Below are 18,932 nucleotides of genomic sequence, written 5' to 3'. Positions count from 1 at the left end.
TTGTACTCTCCGGTATTCAAAAACAATCTTATTTTTGCAGACAAAATAGATATGCTGGTATAGACCTCATTGGAGAAAATGTTGACCAGCTACAAGATCTTCAAAACTGGATGCTGCAGCTTGAGCAGTTGGCATGGAAATCAGTGCAGAAAAAAAGCAAAATACTAGTTTGTGGTGGAGATAGTACGAAATGTTGCATACAGTTCAATGGTCAACCAATGGAAGTCAACCATAACAAGAGATAGAGGATCAATAAAAGATAAAAACACGTTTAAGCTTTTCATCCGCTGTCATTAGCAAACTGTGGAAAATCTGGAAGAGTAACATCAGTTTCCCTGTTCAATTAAAACTGTATTATTCGCTAGTGGTCTCTTTACTCCTATATGATTGTGAAAGTTGGACACTGAATGTGGTGCGCATCTAGAGTTGCTTCTTGTGGGATGTTTCTCTTTTGTGCACCATAATGGTTTGGGCTTTAGTTTCTAAGGACGCGCTATATTGGTGTCATTGCTCTGCTTGTTTTTTCATTGAGATGGAGTTCTTTGTTGTGGTTTTCTTCCCCAGTGTTGGGTAAGTTAGCTTATTTTGCGTTATTCTTCGCGGGGTAGTTTTGAAATCCATACATAATACTATGGGCTAATGAATTTTTGACCCAGAGATCGCAGAGGGTTAGGGTAAACAATGTTATATCAAATGAACGCATAGTTAACACAGGGGCACCCCAGGGGGCTGTGACATCCCCAATGTGGTTCATTTTGTACACCAATGATTTTCAATCCGATAGTCTTTTTTGCTCCTTCACAAAATTCGCCCATGATGCGGCTCTTCTTGCCCTGCTCTCAGAGAGCTCAGACGTAAATGAGTATTTCAGAGAAACAGAATACATTGAAAAATACTGTAAAGATAATTTTTTATTATTAAATGTAAAAAAACCCAAAGAAATGATAATCGATTTTCGTAGGAAAATGATATTGTTTCTGTAGCTGGAGAGACTATTGAAATAGTGCAAACCTTTAAATACCTTGGTACTATCCTAGACAATAAACTAAATTTTACTGCAAATACTGATTATATCAGTAAAAAAGGGCAGCAAAGACTACGATTACTAAGAAAACTGTCCTCATTTAATGTTAGCGAAAAGGCCTTGTCTATGTTTTATCACGCTCACATCTGCAATATTTTAAGTTTCAATATCACTGCCTGGTATGGCAATCTGAGCATTAAAAATAAAAATAAACTTTATAGAATCCTAAATGCTGCTGGTAAAATCATTGGCAAAAAAAAAACAACCCATTTGGGCAGTTGTTTTAGACAAACATCTATAAAAAAGCTAACAAGATCCTCGAAATAAAGAATCACCCTTTGTGTCACGATTTTGTGATTTTACCATCACAAAAGAGATACAAGACACCGATAGCAAAGACAAACAGACACAAACACTCTTTTGTTCCCCTGGAAATCAAATCATTAAATAAGAACAATGTGATATAAACTTTGTCACATGTAAATTATGAGTGAGTCTGGTGTGAATGTACACTTTGGTTTCTTATAGTTATAATGTTTTTTTGTTTGGTGTAATGCACAAATTGTAAGACAAATTTCCATATGGACAATAAAGATTATTATTATTATTATTATTAATATAATATTGTAATGGCGGTCTCAAGGAATGCGCATTTTCTTGTTTAGGGACGCAGGCTTGGGACTCTGTTGTAGGTAGCCTGAGTGGTTTTGACGTGGTCCGTGGCATTGTGAATGTTTGTGATTGGGCTTCGCCAGCCCTGATGGAATTGTGACACTGAGATTAAGGTGTGCCATGTTATTTTGAATAAGCTGCTTGTTTGTATTTGACCATGTATAATACTAGTTACCAAACCCGTATTCATCTGTCACGTCATGTTACATTATTTATTCATTAAATTGTTGCATTTACTCTCTTGTTATTTAACTGATATAAGTTAACTTATCGTTATTGTTAATATTGTTCATGTTGAACAATGGTTGTTCAGTTGAATGGCATGTATTCGATGTTCAGTAAGCCATAGATGCAGACAAAGGAAAAGTGGAGGGATTTGGTTACACGAACTGTCACAGCAGCCCTACGATGAACGTCAAGGGACAGATGAAACGAGAGTTCACATGAAAAGTGCAGGTCAAAGATTTATTATACAATGTCAACTTCTTCTTAGTTACATCAGAATCTATCGAGATAAACTCAGCAAATAGAAACAAATTATCCGTCATTGTTTTTATTCTAAGCTACAACAGCGGCACTCCTAACAGGTATATTTTCTAGCTGAACTTCGTTGCCTGAACTTTCAAATTTGTTCTGGTACGTTTACCAATTCCCTCAGCCCCCCTGGATGACAAAGCGGTCATCATCGAACCACGATGGACAAACCATATATACTATATTGGTAAGTTTACTTATTGATCTTTCATTAATCTTATCAAATACAAGTGTGACTTCAAAAAGATGATTTCGTCCTACGCGTGTTCCTATGTCCAATTAAGTCATGCATGACTTAAATTCTGCAAAGTCATTGGTTTTACCGCCTGGCTCAGGTAACCCATTCCTTGCTCTAATAGCACTAGGGAAGAAGGAGCATTTTTTAAAAGTTTGTCCTATCATTTGGAACGAGGAATGTGCCTTAAAGGGATTCATCGCAATTCTAGATGTCTTTTTAACTCTCACAAAATCGTGGGACATGGCTGCGGACAGTTGTCATACCTGGGACCATATACAGAACAAAACCGAGCACATCCCCACTGACAAAAAGAACTTGCACTCAATTTAATTACTAGACACTTATGGGTTATGATGGGATTGTTACCTAGATGATGCACCTGAAGATCCACATCACTCACCTGTATATATTTAATATATATAAAACAAAGCAAGGCTGTTGTTGACAGATCTGATTTTATTGATACAATGATACACAGAAAGACATCAGATCGGGACAATAGTACAAAACAACAACTGTTGACCCTTAGTGCAGTGACTTCATATAAAACAAGCGAAGTAAACAACAGTTACAATCTGGTGATCAAATCTGAAATGAGTTCTCCAACAAAGGGGGAGGTCACATTGTAGGCCTCACCAGTGCCTGGAGCACATGGAATAGAGGGCAGCACTTAATAAATGATGTGTCTCCAGCTCAAGCAGACGTGAACAATTGGATCATTCTGATGGAGAGAAAGACCGAAGGCTAAAGAGTCTTTTTCTTTGTCCTAATCACTGTACAAAATCCAATGCTCACAGGATTGATGCTGTTGCCCCAATCCTCAAAGGACTTCAACTTTAATTGATTTAAATGTATTATTAGAACTGGAAGCTGACCATCAAAGTATGAAAAATAAAAACTTTATCACCTTCCCGTCCCAGCAAAAAAAACAAAACAAATATAACCTCAAATAGCTTTAACAACCTATAAGGGAAAAACTATTGATCAGATCATACTGATAGGCCTATACACTAACCAACTCCAATCTGTTCAAATAATGAAATATTAACAATCCAGTAAAGTTTCCATTTCAGACCTTGCTAAATATAGGGCAGATCATGTTAAGTTTATCTATTTCTTTGGCCAACGGTTAACGAGCAGGGTTTAGTTTCCCCAACTTAAGTTAGGTACCCATTACAGTTGAGTGGACTCAGGTGTACCCTGAACATTCTGAAATCCAAAATCCCAGTCTTCACCAAGATTTGAACCCAGAATCCCATGTTCAGAAGCCAAGTGCTTAACCACTCAGCCACCAAGCCCCCATTGGAAATATGCTAATAAAATATATCATCTGTTTATTGCAAGTGAAACATCTGAAATTTTCAATCTGATCCATTTTGATGGTCAGTCAGCTGACTTAAGTCATTCAGCAACTGAATAAACAATAACAAAATGTAACTGGATTACAATGTTATAACAGGAATGCCATAGAATAACAAACCCTTAGTTTATAGTACAAACTATTCAACATGAATTATATGTATACAAAAAAAGGATATAATGAATACATGTTTAGAGGTTTTAAGTGTGTATATATATTTATATCAAGGAAATATCACAATATGGAATTCATAGAATGCCTACCAGGTATTGACAAATGCATACATATTTTTTTTAATATTTGGTTTATTAGGGGGTAAAAAATAATTTGCGTGGCCAGCACAATAACCTACAGTCTTAAACTTCCTTAAACCTGGGTTTTACAATGAGACAAATAAAGGAACTTATAGTAAAACTGTCCAAAAAAAAAAATCTTTGACATAAGTCATAAGATTTAGGTTGGCTCCATCTAAAAAATAAACCCAACATAAACTATTAGACACACGATGTATGTTTGCTTTATCTAATCTAAGAAAAAAACAAAAAACAACAATTAGACATAGGATATAGATTTTCTCTATCGCAAAAAAAAAACAACACCACCCTAACAAGCTTATATTGATGAAAAGTCAATTATTTGAAAAATTAAAAAAATCAATTGAATAAATACAAAAAAAAAAAAAAGAATTGGTACTAACTACAAAGAGATGTTGGATCTGATTCCTACAACTTTTCTGACCAATGATTAAATCCGTCACCAAACAGCGAGCCAAGCAATATTGGGACCCACTGAACATTATTGGTGTGAGTAAAAAAATACAGTTACATCGTGTTTTACAAATGCACAGCAAAACAAAACACACGATGCCAATGCCCCGATGCCAATGCCCCAATGCCCGTCCATTCCATCTTAATATTACACACTCAAATGCATATAAACATACATATCAGCAATATTGTATTATCTTTTTGTATATTATTATCATTGTAGATCACAGCTTGGGTTGCGTAGCTTAGGTGATATACAGTGCCGGCACACTCCACCTTATCTTCATTAAAGAATCTTACAGAATATATGGCAATTGGTCTAGCAATACAGCCTTTATGTTAAATTGCTGAGCATAAAATTATATGCCATTGTTATTATTTAAACATCATATCTGCCGATTGTTTAACAAGTTGTTACCTCCCCATTATAACTTGTTTAACAAGTAGTTACCTCCCCATTATAACTTATTTAACAAGTAGTAACCTCCCAGTGATAACTCATTTAACAAGTAGCTAACACCCAATTATAACATATTTAACAAGCTGTTACCTCCCCATGATAACTTGCTTAATAAGTAGTTACCTCCCCAAGATAAACTGCTGAACACTCTAAAGAGTTCAATAGAAAATAATGCCAGAGTGTTCACCCCCTTAAATAAACATTCTAAAAAAAAAAATGTACACAGCAGAGATGTATTTCCCTGGCTTAAATACAAGACAACAGAAAGTGTTACTTTAAAGTTTAAACACTTCAAAAGTACATTTACAAGAATACAAGACAATAGAAATGAAATAAAATGTCAACAAGTTAACAATCAGTACAATGAGTTCAAGTCTTATTTGAATCAAAGCATGAGAGACAGAATGAAATGGCCAAGTTTTTAGAATGTGATTTCCATTACCAACACAAGTCTACTAGACACTGTCCACTGGTCTACACAAGTCTACTGGACACTGTCCACTAGTCTACTCTGTGTAGGGGTAAATTACATTTGAAAATTCTCATGAAGACAGTGATGTGTGAGCAAAAAGAAAAAAAATCTGCTTATGAGAAATTGATTTGATTAGAGAAACATTTATTTTCTATCATCAAATTGTTTGAAATGCCCTTTTTAAATGAAGAAAGTAATTACACCAAAAAAATAAGAAAAAATGAAGAGAGATTATTAACCACATGATCTACAACCTGGTCAAGCCACTGCCTCCCCCTCCCCTCCTGTTTGTTTTACAAGTTTGGGACATTCCTTCATAAATGAAGATTATTAAATCCTAGCCTAGACCTCCTGCAGAATGGCAGAGGGCTGGATTCAAACTCAGGACCCTCATAATGACAGTGTGAGGAGCATACCAGATTATTATCTCATAGCCTAGATCTCCTGCAGGACAGCAGGGATGTCAGTGGGCTGGATTCAAACTCTGTACCATTGTGATGACAGTCTGATATAAGCAGACCACACAGCAACCTAAATCTTGTATCTCTCCTTGTTCTATCTTCATACAAATATAAAAAAAAATAGATATCTCTATTTCTAATTACCAAACAAAAACATTGTACCAAAAAGTATGTAATCTATTATTTATAGCATTATTTCACAAAAAAATAACATTAGTAGATAAAAAAAATAAACATAATACAAATGTAAAAGTTGGAACACAATAGTAGCCTACTTTGAATATTTGAGACCAAATATTTCATCTGATGTAGAGGTTTGAACAAAATATTTGTGAGTTCTATAGACTCAGAACATCTATTAAAAGTACAAAAAAAAAAAAATGCCAAAGTTGAAACATAAAGTTAAAGCATTTTGTCTCAGCACATCTAAAGTACAAAGTAATGCCAAAGTTGAAACATTTTGTCTCAGCACATCTAAAGTACAAAGTAATGCCAAAGTTGAAACATTTCATCTCAGCACATCTAAAGTACAAAGTAATGCCTATGTTCAAATATTTGTACATTGCTGTTGTTACAGTAAGAACATGATTCAGAATTATTATTGATAAAGTGTGTGTGCATGTTCTTTCAAATGAAAGCAAGTCACTTCTTGCTTGATTGAAACTGTAATCTGTTAAAACTTTCAAGGCTCAAACTAGGGCTGAAGTCTAAGTAAATTGCTTTAAAAATAAATGAGAACACTTGTAGCATTCAGAGATGTGGAATAGTCTGCAGCAAACCAAGGGAGACCACCTACTTGTGTACTCACCATCTGCAGAAATGAGGAAAAACAATAAGTAGGAACAAAATGTTAGGATATGAAAACATTTCTTTGGTAGCAGTGCCATAAAAAAATCTGAAATCAGACTTACTTTTGAAAGTTATTAGATAAACAACTAAATAAACAACTTGCTAAATCTACAAAACTTTGCCACATTTATCACAGAAAACAAATTTTTAGTCTTCTTATATATATTAATAGCTACATTAAAACAAATAAAAAAAAATAAAGCTTTCCATTTTACACAAAAAATATACAATGGTATAACACACACAAAAAATGTATCATAGATGTTTTGTGAAATAATAATGAAGATATTACTAAAATCAAGATGTAAGCAGTATATGAAAGTAGTGATCAATATAAATTTATAAAATTTATGGAAGCATAGTATGGCAGTGTGCAAATGCTCAGTTTTAGTGCTTTATTATTACTACAACTATTAGTTTTATACTTGGTAACAAATATAATGAATTGAAAAGCTGTTAAGTTGTTTAGAACAAAAAAAAAATGATGTTAATGTTGGGCTACACTAACTATTGATACACACAAAACATTTAAAGTATGCAAAGTATTGAGCGAAAATTGTGTACAAAAAGTAGGGAAAAAAAAATCAAATGAGTGATCATCAATCAAAAAGTGAAACAAAAAAAAAAAAAGATTGTTGGTTTGTTCCAGTATTTTACATTGTTAATACGTTTGACTAGGACTTGTGTACTTGGCCTTTATATTGACTGAACCTAATGCAGATCTGACTTAAACATTTTTGTAAAATTTTTTTAGTTTCTAAAAAGAAACGCCAAAATTCTCAAGCTAAAATGGCGCTTGTAATGTACAACACTGACACTATAGTTGTAACTTTATTTACAACTATTAACCATTCAACATAAAAAAAAAACAACATGACTTACACCGATTGATTTACTTTTGATGCTCTATTGAATGGATCGAAAGTAAATTGCAGAACATGAGCAGATGAGCAGAACATGAACAGATGAGCAGAACAGATTTTTTTTAAGGATAACTCCTGCTCATAGAGATCTAATATATATCTGAAATCTAAACATAATTATAACTAAAAAAAAATATTTTTTTCTGTTGGCGAGTGGATGAGAGATTTGAGAAACAAACTTTGCCTGGAAAATAACATGCAAGATAAACTGAAACAGAAAAAAATGTCCGTCTTTGGTTAAGTACAGATCTTGTAGAGAAACATCAGAGCTATCTTTATCCATTAACAATTACATTTAACAGGAGGCACAGGGTCTATATGAGGCACAGGGTCTATATGAGGCACAGGGTCTATATGAGGCACAGGGTCTATATGAGGCACAGGGTCTATATGAGGCACAGGGTCTATATGAGGCACAGGGTCTATATGAGGCACAGGGTCTATATGAGGCACAGGGTCTATATGAGGCACAGGGTCTATATGAGGCACAGGGTCTATATGAGGCACAGGGTCTATATGAGGCACAGGGTCTATATGAGGCACAGGGTCTATATGAGGCACAGGGCCTATATGAGGCACAGGGCCTATATGAGGCACAGGGTCTATATGAGGCACAGGGTCTATATGAGGCACAGGGTCTATATGAGGCACAGGGTCTATATGAGGCACAGGGTCTATCTGAGGCACAGGGTCTATATGAGGCACAGGGTCTATATGAGGCACAGGGTCTATATGAGGCACAGGGTCTATATGAGGCACAGGGTCTATATGAGGCACAGGGTCTATATGAGGCACAGGGTCTATATGAGGCACAGGGTCTATATGAGGCACAGGGTCTATATGAGGCACAGGGTCTATATGAGGCACAGGGTCTATATGAGGCACAGGGTCTATATGAGGCACAGGGTCTATCTTCTGGATTTAGAATGCATTCCCCAGAAATACTTTAAAGTAAAAGTAATCTATTCTAATAGTGACTCTCAAGCATTGAACATTTTTCTGTAATTGATTTAAACTATTCTTGAAAAAATTAGAACTTATATGTTTTTTTAAAGTATTTATTTCATAAATTAGCTTGATTTTTAAATTTAAGTTTCACTCTTTCCGATTATAAGAAATGGAGCCAGCTATCATTGGCTTGGTTTCAGCTGTGTACAGTAGTTTCATATCAAACTATCCACATCTCACCTGTACATTTAAGGTAACTTTACCAAAAAATGCAATGGCGCCTGGTGATTTTATATGCCCAACCTGTGATCGCAGCTGTGTATCAAGGATTGGCCTCTTTAGTCACACAAGAAGTTGCAAAGGGAAAAGATCGTCTCGCGAGACGTAAAATGCCACAGACCAAAAACGTATGTAGCCATGAATTTCAATTTATAAGCAGAAGTCATACTTAACCCTTAAAGTGCTGAGCTGTTTTACAATGCGTGCATACAAAATGGAATTACAATTCTGATGTTTAGAGGTTAACCTACCAATAGTGTTTTAAGGGGTAAATAAAAAACCTATATATAAAATTACAAAATGTATATATCTGAAGTAAGTTATAGCTTACAACTTAATCATGTTATTATTACTTTATTTTTATCTATTGAATCTGTAACTATAGCCAATCAAAATATGTAATCAATCACTGAAATATGTTAGTAATCTACCAATTTTGTTAGTTTTAAAATGAATAAAGTTTATATATCTATAAAAAGAGTCTCTAAAAACTACTCCCTATATATATAAAATGACTACTCTATGCTGGTATGTACAAAGCTGAAGATTATACAGAAAACTTCTACATTTGTTACACAAACTTAATACTAAATGTAGGCCTTTCGATACTTAATAAACTAAGAATTGTGGGAAGGCTGCTATGGTTGAAAAAAATAACAGGACTGAAAGCATTTAATTTTTCTTTCTGAATAGTACAAATAAAACTATGTCAGGCATTAACTTATATGGAACATTAAGACTTAATAAGCTGAGAAAGTTCATTCAAATATTGGAAATAAGCTTAGATACTTCATTCAAGTATTAGAATAAGCTGAGATAGTTCATTCAAATATTAGAATATGATACAATGATTAAAAAACTCACCATAATTACATTAACAACAAATATATACTCAAAAAACATCAAAAAATGTTAAAAGTATAAAGCATGAACCATGAAATACATTCTATAAGATTGTCTAGTACAGAAATATGAATACAGTGAATATATAGGTAGGTGCACATAGTGAAACTACAACCAACAAATGTAACCATAAAAAATATAAAGTAAAAAAAAAAATAGAAACAAAAAAAAGTGACAGAGTTACGACACCAAACGTTAAGATCTATTAGACTTTTAATATACATTTCACATTTACAGAGTTTTGGCGGGTTTCCCTTCGGTGTTGTCAAGTTCTTTTGCCCCTCGGCAGATACAGCGGAGCTCTTCCACCAAGGTGTCATACCTGTACACCACTCGTATGTCTGGGACATTGGTTCGGCTGACATCATTGCCACTGATACCTTCAGACAAATAGTTCGGTCCCAGCCAATGTTTTTTGACCTGCAAGAAAGTTTGTCATTCACAAATTATACAAAACCTGATAAATTTTATAACAATAAAGAGCTATCCATCTCTTTTAATGCAGTGCAGACTGTAATCTAGAATTTCATATTTTTAACAGGCAGGATACAATATTCTAAAATTATGACCTAAACCATTGAACAAATTAGTTAAAGAAAACAAATATGGGCAGTTAGCTTAGAGTTGGTGGATGCTTTCATATACAAAAACATCTTGTATAAAAATGATCTTTATGATACTTTTTAATGTCATTTCAGTTACAATTATGATCTGAGCTAGCATAGAATTATGGTCTGAGCTAGCAAAGAATTATGGTCTGAGCTAGCAAAGAATTAAGGTCTGAGCTAGCATAGAATTATGGTCTGAGCGAGCAAAAAATTAAGGTCTGAGTTAGCATAGAATTATGGTCTGAGCTAGCAAAGAATTGAGGTCTGAGCTAGCAAAGAATTGATGTCTGAGCTAGCAAAGAATTAAGGTCTGAGCTAGCAAAGAATTATGGTCTGAGCTAGCAAAGAATTATGGTCTGAGCGAGCAAAGAATTAAGGTCTGAGTTAGCATAGAATTATGGTCTGAGTTAGCAAAGAATTGAGGTCTGAGCTAGCAAAGAATTATGGTCTGAGCTAGCAAAGAATTATGGTCTGAGCTAGCAAAGAATTATGGTCTGAGCTAGCAAAGAATTATGGTCTGAGCGAGCAAAAAATTAAGGTCTGAGTTAGCATAGAATTATGGTCTGAGCTAGCAAAGAATTGAGGTCTGAGCTAGCAAAGAATTATGGTCTGAGCTAGCAAAGAATTATGGTCTGAGCGAGCAAAAAATTAAGGTCTGAGTTAGCATAGAATTATGGTCTGAGCTAGCAAAGAATTGAGGTCTGAGCTAGCAAAGAATTATGGTCTGAGCTAGCAAAGAATTAAGGTCTGAGCTAGCAAAGAATTATGGTCTGAGCTAGCAAAGAATTATGGTCTGAGCTAGCAAAGAATTATGGTCTGAGCGAGCAAAAAATTAAGGTCTGAGTTAGCATAGAATTATGGTCTGAGCTAGCAAAGAATTGAGGTCTGAGCTAGCAAAGAATTATGGTCTGAGCTAGCATAGAATTATGGTCTGAGCTAGCAAAGAATTAAGGTCTGAGCTAGCAAAGAATTATGGTCTGAGCTAGCAAAGAATTATGGTCTGAGCGAGCAAAAAATTAAGGTCTGAGTTAGCATAGAATTATGGTCTGAGCTAGCAAAGAATTGAGGTCTGAGCTAGCAAAGAATTATGGTCTGAGCTAGCAAAGAATTGAGGTCTGAGCTAGCAAAGAATTATGGTCTGAGCTAGCAAAGAATTATGGTCTGAGCTAGCAAAGAATTATGGTCTGAGCTAGCAAAGAATTATGGTCTGAGCGAGCAAAAAATTAAGGTCTGAGTTAGCATAGAATTATGGTCTGAGCTAGCAAAGAATTGAGGTCTGAGCTAGCAAAGAATTATGGTCTGAGCTAGCAAAGAATTATGGTCTGAGCTAGCAAAGAATTAAGGTCTGAGCTAGCAAAGAATTAAGGTCTGAGCTAGCATAGAACAAGACAAGGAACGATGCCTTGTCTGTAAGCTTCATTAGGGAGCAAAGAGCATAAAAGGAACTCAAATCCTACATACACAAAATATTCTGGTGATGTTAAATACATTTGTTGCGTTTCTGTCTTAAAAAAACATGTAATTCATCTTAACCTTTTAAGGTCAGTAAGTTATTATTTAGGTCAACGTGTTTGTGGCATAATCCTTTTATTAATTACATTTTGACACAAAAAGTTTCATAGTTTCATGATATAAATATCACACTAGTAAAACAAATGATTCCTCCAACAAACAAACAACTGCTGGATGTTAGGACCCCCCCCCCCCCCCCCCTTCACTTCTCAACCTTAATGTCAAACATGACATGCTCTCACCTCATGAGGAAATCCACTTTGCAGAACACTGTTTCTCGCAATTTCACACATGTCGCAGGTAGAAAACTTCCAAACCTGGGCAGCAATGCTGTACTCTTCCATCAGAGGTTCCTGAGGATGTCACAAGAAAAACATAAAAAAAAATATTTAAAAAAAAAAGGCAATACCTCCATCATTCAATTTCAATTATAATAAAAAAACTATAAAAAAATTTAAAGTATTTGATTCAATTCAGGTGTGAACCTGTAACACCGTCAGCTGCTTGATTGCCTTGAAGTTGAACCTCCAGATTTTCTAAATCGAACAGCGGGGAAGACATTCTTATGCGATTATTTATCTATATGTTTATTATATGGGCAGCTAGGTAAAACACTAAACCTAAAGTTCTGTTTTAGAACTCTATCTTCTGATAGTTCTTTCACTAATTTGACATTCTGACTAAAACATTTTGATAACTGTATTGCAAATAGTCACTATCCACTGAGTTCAGATAAACCACATAGTTCATGAAGAACATTAACAACTACCTGGTCAAAACTTATCTAGATTACTTTGTCATTTAAACTCCTGTATTTGTGTTTGTTATGCTCAAAGAGCACTTTGAACCTTGCTTGTTAACAGCGCTATATAAGTTATTATTTATAATTATTTGTTATTATAGTAAAGTAAAAAAAAAAAGGTTCCCCTTTCAGACCTTGCGATCTATAGGGCAGATGATGTGAAGGTCATCTGTTTCTTTGGCCAACAATTAACGAAGAGGGAGTCATGTGCCACCTTTACTTCTTCCAACATAAGTCAGGTACCCTTTAGTCTTCACTGAGATTTGAACCCAGGACCCCATGTTTGGAAGTCAAGCGCTTAACCACTCAGCCACTGTGCCCCCATTGTTATTATTGTTATTATCAGCTGACCTTTGTGAAGTGGAACTGCAAGGGATCGTCTGTTGACAGAGACACATTGAGGCCTCTATTAAAGTACTCAGGAAGTGGATTGCGGTGATAGTTGAGGAACAAGGAGTTGTTACTGAGGGGTGACATGGCGATGCCAATCTGAGACAGGTAGAACAGGTATTGTAGCACTGGGACCTGTAACAAACCAAATTAGAATCTGAGTAAAAAAATGACAACACTTGAAAGATCTGGGTTGCTGAAAGGTTGAGATCTAGCTCCAAATAGCAGAGCTAATTTCATAATCTTTCTAGCACTTACACATAACATGTACACAGCTATGCTCACACTAAAAACCTAGAGACCAAATAGAGAAAAACTTCAAACATGCATGTATATCTTTAAGGAACTGAAACTTAAAGCCTTACAAAAAAACTACAGGGTAGTCGCTAGAAAAATGGAAATTTGAGGGTCAAATGAGATTATGAATAAAATGTGTGCTTACTCATTTCTAAAATGTCATGGATTACTGCGGTTGGAGCTTGTTGTAAACAGAGCTTCAAAACCGTCAAAGTCACATACATTCTATGATAATTTGAAAACAAGATTGGAACAATATCTCACAAGTTATCCTTCAAAAGGCTACAAGAACTTAGATTTCTAGGTTAAGACGTTGCTCTGAAGAGCAAGGATGAAATTTTGAGCATCTATGAGTGTAATATAGCATATGTCTTTAAAACACTAAGTAAAAGTAAGTTATTCTATGTACAAAAAAATTGTTTGACAAAATTTTCTTTTCTACATAAAAAAATACATTGCTCTAATTAATTTTTTTTTCTACAACTTTAATAATTTATACAAGTTTGTGTTTGATGCCAAAAGATATTTTTCTTTGAAAATTTTTTTTTTGATAATAAGGATAGGAAAATAAAAATGCTATAACTATATTGACTTAAGATAACTATTAGTCATATAATATTCCTGTTACCTTTCTCAATACAAGGCCATGAGCAATACTCTCCGCCAGCATAAACCCAGACACAAGGTGGGTCACATTGCCAGCTTCACCACAGTGTGGACGCAGGACAAACTGGCAAAGGCCTCGTTGTCTGAAAGAAAACAGCTTCAAGATATTAAAATTTTATTGAAATACTTGTCACACAACATTCAGTTTCTGTTATCCAGGCAGTGTAAGAATTGAAAAAAAAATATCTCACTTTTAAATTGAAAAGATGAAAAAAATGTAATTAGAATTCAATCAATATTTCTGAATTAGGTCTAATTGCTTCTTCTGATTCCTTATTGCTATTCAGTTGCCATGTATTTCTTTAGTGTTAATCTGTTGGCCACAGTAGAAGAAAGAAGGTTGAAAATGCTGGTGATTATATATGCCCAACTTGTGACCGCAGCTGTGTATCAAGGATTGGCCTCTTTAGTCACACAAAAGTTGCAAAGGGAAAATATAACCCCTCAAGACGTAAAATGCCACAGACATTGGCCATTAATAATCACTTTTCAATGCATAAAATGTCTTCTTTAAAAAAAAAAACAGACACTGTCTGGCTGCCAGTCTGTTAAATATGTGCTTCAGACTGTCATCAGGAAGGTTCAGAGTTCAAACCGCCCAAATCCATCTCCTGCGGTCAGGAAGTTTGGGCTAGGAAGTAATATTCTTTATTTCCAAAGGACATCTAAAACTTTTAAACATTTTAAACTAACAATCAAATGAATAAAGAAAACATTTTGAGAGCATTTGAAGAACAAACAAAAAAATTAGAAAGAATAACAGTTTGTAGCTACCTTCTGAAGTTATTGAGAACCACCATGTTGGCATACATGTAGTACAGGTAGTAGCTGTAGGGAGGATTGTGTGGCAGGGTCCAGTCTGCTGGAAGGGGAGAATCCTTGTCCAACATGAGATGCTCTGGTTTGGATTCGTCATCCACAGAATCAAACCCTGAGATCTGTTTGTAGATAGTCACATAAGTTACATAATAATAATGAACAGACTCACTACAGTACAGTATAGCAATGTGAGGCTAGCAGTTCTACATATATCATCATACAGGAAGAGGATGTTTAACAGCACAATGAGAATGCTAAGATGATTTAACAATGACACACATTAGTCCACCTTGGAAACAAAGTTTTATACTGGTCAGCTGTCATACTTTAAGCCATTGGTAGATAACTCTAAATGTCTATGATATGAGCAGATGAGACAATGGAAATAAAAAAGTCAGACATGTTTAAAAAAAAAGTTAAAAAAAAATGGTCTATTTAGTGAGAACTGAAACAAAGCTAGTGACGGTTATAACTCAAACGATTGCAGGATTTTAAAACTTTATACATCTAGAGCTAGATTGATAGTAAGGGAAAGATGGGTGCATTCTTCAGGGACCAAAGAAAGGGGAGGACAGTTTCATAACTCTGGTCTCGTAGGGTTAATAAAATTGAAGTCTTAACAAATTAAAAACTATTCCACTTCCTACATAAGCTGGCCAAGTACTTTCATAATTAAGGAAGGCGTGTAATTCTGGATGAGAGCTAGGGTCATTGGTTACTTCTGGCCAACTACTTTCATAATTAAGGAAGGCGTGTAATTCTGGATGAGAGTTAGGGTCATTGGTTACTTCTGGTCAACTACTGACATGATTAAGGAAGGCGTGTAATTCTGGATGAGAGATAGGGGTTACTTCTGGTCAACTACTTACATGATTAAGGAAGGCGTGTAATTCTGGATGAGAGCTAGGGTCATTGGTTACTTCAAAGAGAGGCTGGAAAGTGTTGGTCAGAAAGTCTTGAAAACTGCTGCACAACTTGTTGGCATGATAGACATCACTGGAAAGATACAACAAGTGTAATGTAATGATCACAAATGACACAAGTGTAATAAAATTATCACAATGATACAAGTGTAATGTAATTATCATGATACAAGTCCAATGTAATAATCACAATGATACAACAAGTAAAATGTAATTATCACAAATGATATAACAAGTGTAATGTAATTATCAAGATACAACAAGTGCAATGTAATTATCACAATGATACAAATGTAATTATCACAATGATACAAATGTAATTAACACAATGGAAAAAGGATGAGTAAAAAGTTGCCACATAAATATCTTGGTTGACTAATTTAATTACCATTCTTATTTTTTGAAAAAGCAACAAGATTTCGCTCCCTCCAGAAACTTACTAGAGTCTGGGCATCTGTATCATCCACCGGACATTGTCAGAGTACATCATGTGTGTGGTGGCCCACTTGGCCAACTTGTCCCACTCATCAATGGAGCGGCCGTAGATAGACAGACGTAGCTCTGCATTTTGATACTTGCTCTCTTCCAGATCTTCCATCACTTCCTGTACGAAAGTTTTAAAATGAGCTTAGGGTTAAAAAATATTCATTCAGATTTGTACAGAATGAAGAAAATGATTTAAGTGGAAGAATCAAATTATACAGATGATTTTAATAAGTTAAATCCTGAAGCTCTACCCTTTTAGTTTAGTTTTAACTCTCCATAATTATTTTCCACATTCTGTCACAATTATTCATTTTGATCATATGCATTTCACTATCCTGTTATGATTAAACTTTAATAACCTTTTCGTTTGTTATCAGAAAATGTTACATTTGGTATAGAATTCAAGGGAAATGGACAGATAAAACAAACCAAAATAAAATCTTATTTTTGAATAACAGAGCTTCAAAATAAAAACCTGCTGAAAGAGGAGGACAAGTCTATTCAGAACTAGATCTAGACAATATTTTATGATCCAAATTGAACTACCAGTATTTTGTTATGTTAGCTCTTCATATTTTAACAAAATGTAAGATATAACATACATAAAACATTTAAATTAATTGTCTTATGCTCACTGTCCCATGCCACTATAATATGAAAAATTAATATTGAAGAGCCTTTTTTTAGCCCCCACTCCTTCAAAAATCATTTTTGTAAAAACACGTTAAAAATGAAAAGAATCCATATTTTTTTTTCCAAAGTGAAACTATTCAAGATTAAATTATAATCAATTAAAAACATTTGGGAGGAAAGAAACCATAACAATTGACTTTATAAGCATCGGCAATAATATTATCGATAAGGCTGTAAAAATGGGGTAAAATCAACAATGGTATCGTCAATTAGGATAGAAAGAGGTAATATGTTGAACTAAATTTTACTAAAAGATAAAAAAAAAGCCTGGCCACGAAGTGTTTTAGATGAAACCCAGAGGACAGGAAAGAGATGGGAAGCCATTAAAAAACTAGCTAGAACGTGGAGAGTGGCATGTTTTTTTCTGAGGCCTTATGTTCCATGAGGAGCGCAAAGGAAAGATGATGATAATGAGGTAAATACAATTAACCAAAAACAACGTCCATCCTTCATGACTTTAACGCACTAGCATGATATTAACACACTCATGATGAGTTATAAACACAAGTAGACCAAAAGAACAATAGCAGATGTCATCAATCACATTCGCTACGCACAAGCTCACCACACACAAGTATACCACACACAAGTATACCACACACAAGTTCACCACAAACATGAATATCACAGCTAGAAGTAGTATTTATATATACTATGCACATGAAGAACATTAGAAGAAAATTTAATAAATATATTATATATATTATATATAGTACAGTTGTACTAGTTTTAGGGTAATAGTTTTTTGTTCCAAGTGAACTTAAATATGTGTTCCTTTTTTTGTGGGCTTTTTCGATAAAGTAGTGACATTGGATTATTAGTTCCAGTTTATTATTCCCCACTTACAATCTCATCGCACACAAGTTCCCCACACACAGGCTCACCTTGATGACTTTAGCGAAATAGAGTCCGTTGATGTGATTGTCTGTCTTCATGAAGACTTCCCTCAGTCGACTCTCTCCCACAGGGTTGTACTTAGCATTGAACTTGTCAAAACGATGGAAAGTGTTTCTGTCCTGCAATACAAAATAAACGATGGAAAGTGTTTCTGTCCTGCAATACAAAATAAAAGATGGAAAGTGTTTCTGTCCTGCAATACAAAATAAAAGATAGAAAATCTTTCTGTCCTGCAATACAAAATAAAAGATGGAAAGTGTTTCTGTCCTGCAATACAAAATAAAAGATGGAAAGTGTTTCTGTCCTGCAATACAAAATAAAAGATAGAAAGTGTTTCTGTCTTGCAATACAAAATAAAAGATAGAAAATGTTTCTGTCCTGCAATACAAAATAAAAGATAGAGAATGTTTCTGTCCTGCAATACAAAATAAACGATGGAAAGTGTTTCTGTCCTGCAATACAAAATAAAAGATGGAAAGTGTTTCTGTCCTGCAATACAAAATAAAAGATAGAAAGTGTTTCTGTCTTGCAATACAAAATAAAAAATAGAAAATGTTTCTGTCCTGCAATACAAAATAAAAGATAGAAAATCTTTCTGTCCTGCAATACAAAATAAAAGATGGAAAGTGTTTCTGTCCTGCAATACAAAATAAAAGATGGAAAGTGTTTCTGTCCTGCAATACAAAATAAAAGATAGAAAGTGTTTCTGTCTTGCAATACAAAATAAAAAATAGAAAATGTTTCTGTCCTGCAATACAAAATAAAAGATGGAAAGTGTTTCTGTCCTGCAATACAAAATAAAAGATGGAAAGTGTTTCTGTCCTGCAATACAAAATAAAAGATGGAAAGTGTTTCTGTCCTGCAATACAAAATAAAAGATAGAAAATGTTTCTGTCCTGCAATACAAAATAAAAGATGGAAAGTGTTTCTGTCCTGCAATACAAAATAA

At 34.5% G+C, this 18,932-nt stretch overlaps 1 protein-coding gene across 11 annotated transcripts in view; it reads right to left on the bottom strand.

Annotated features, from left to right (window-relative positions):
- Nucleotides 1–2,904: 2,904 nt before the first annotated feature.
- LOC106054686 (AMP deaminase 2-like) overlaps nt 2,905–18,932 on the bottom strand; it is an 86,084-nt gene continuing 70,056 nt past the window's right edge. For 10 of the 11 annotated variants that reach the window (XM_056009778.1, XM_056009775.1, XM_056009781.1 and 7 more), the window contains 9 exons: nt 17,971–18,102; nt 16,348–16,511; nt 15,854–15,980; nt 14,940–15,103; nt 14,128–14,248; nt 13,164–13,337; nt 12,253–12,363; nt 10,126–10,310; nt 2,905–6,799 (listed from right to left, as the gene is read on the bottom strand). In XM_056009778.1, coding sequence (XP_055865753.1) covers nt 6,793–6,799; nt 10,126–10,310; nt 12,253–12,363; nt 13,164–13,337; nt 14,128–14,248; nt 14,940–15,103; nt 15,854–15,980; nt 16,348–16,511; nt 17,971–18,102 — 1,185 coding nt within the window. In that variant the 3' untranslated portion in view covers nt 2,905–6,792. The remainder of the gene's footprint in view (nt 6,800–10,125; nt 10,311–12,252; nt 12,364–13,163; nt 13,338–14,127; nt 14,249–14,939; nt 15,104–15,853; nt 15,981–16,347; nt 16,512–17,970; nt 18,103–18,932) is intronic. The other variant, XR_008774622.1, reaches the window with a different exon arrangement.

This window comes from Biomphalaria glabrata, chromosome 14 (assembly GCF_947242115.1).
Source record: "Biomphalaria glabrata chromosome 14, xgBioGlab47.1, whole genome shotgun sequence".
Taxonomy (NCBI): Eukaryota; Metazoa; Mollusca; class Gastropoda; family Planorbidae; genus Biomphalaria; species Biomphalaria glabrata.
The sequence above is the reverse complement of the archived record's forward strand: the minus strand, read 5'-3'. Positions and strand labels throughout refer to the sequence as shown.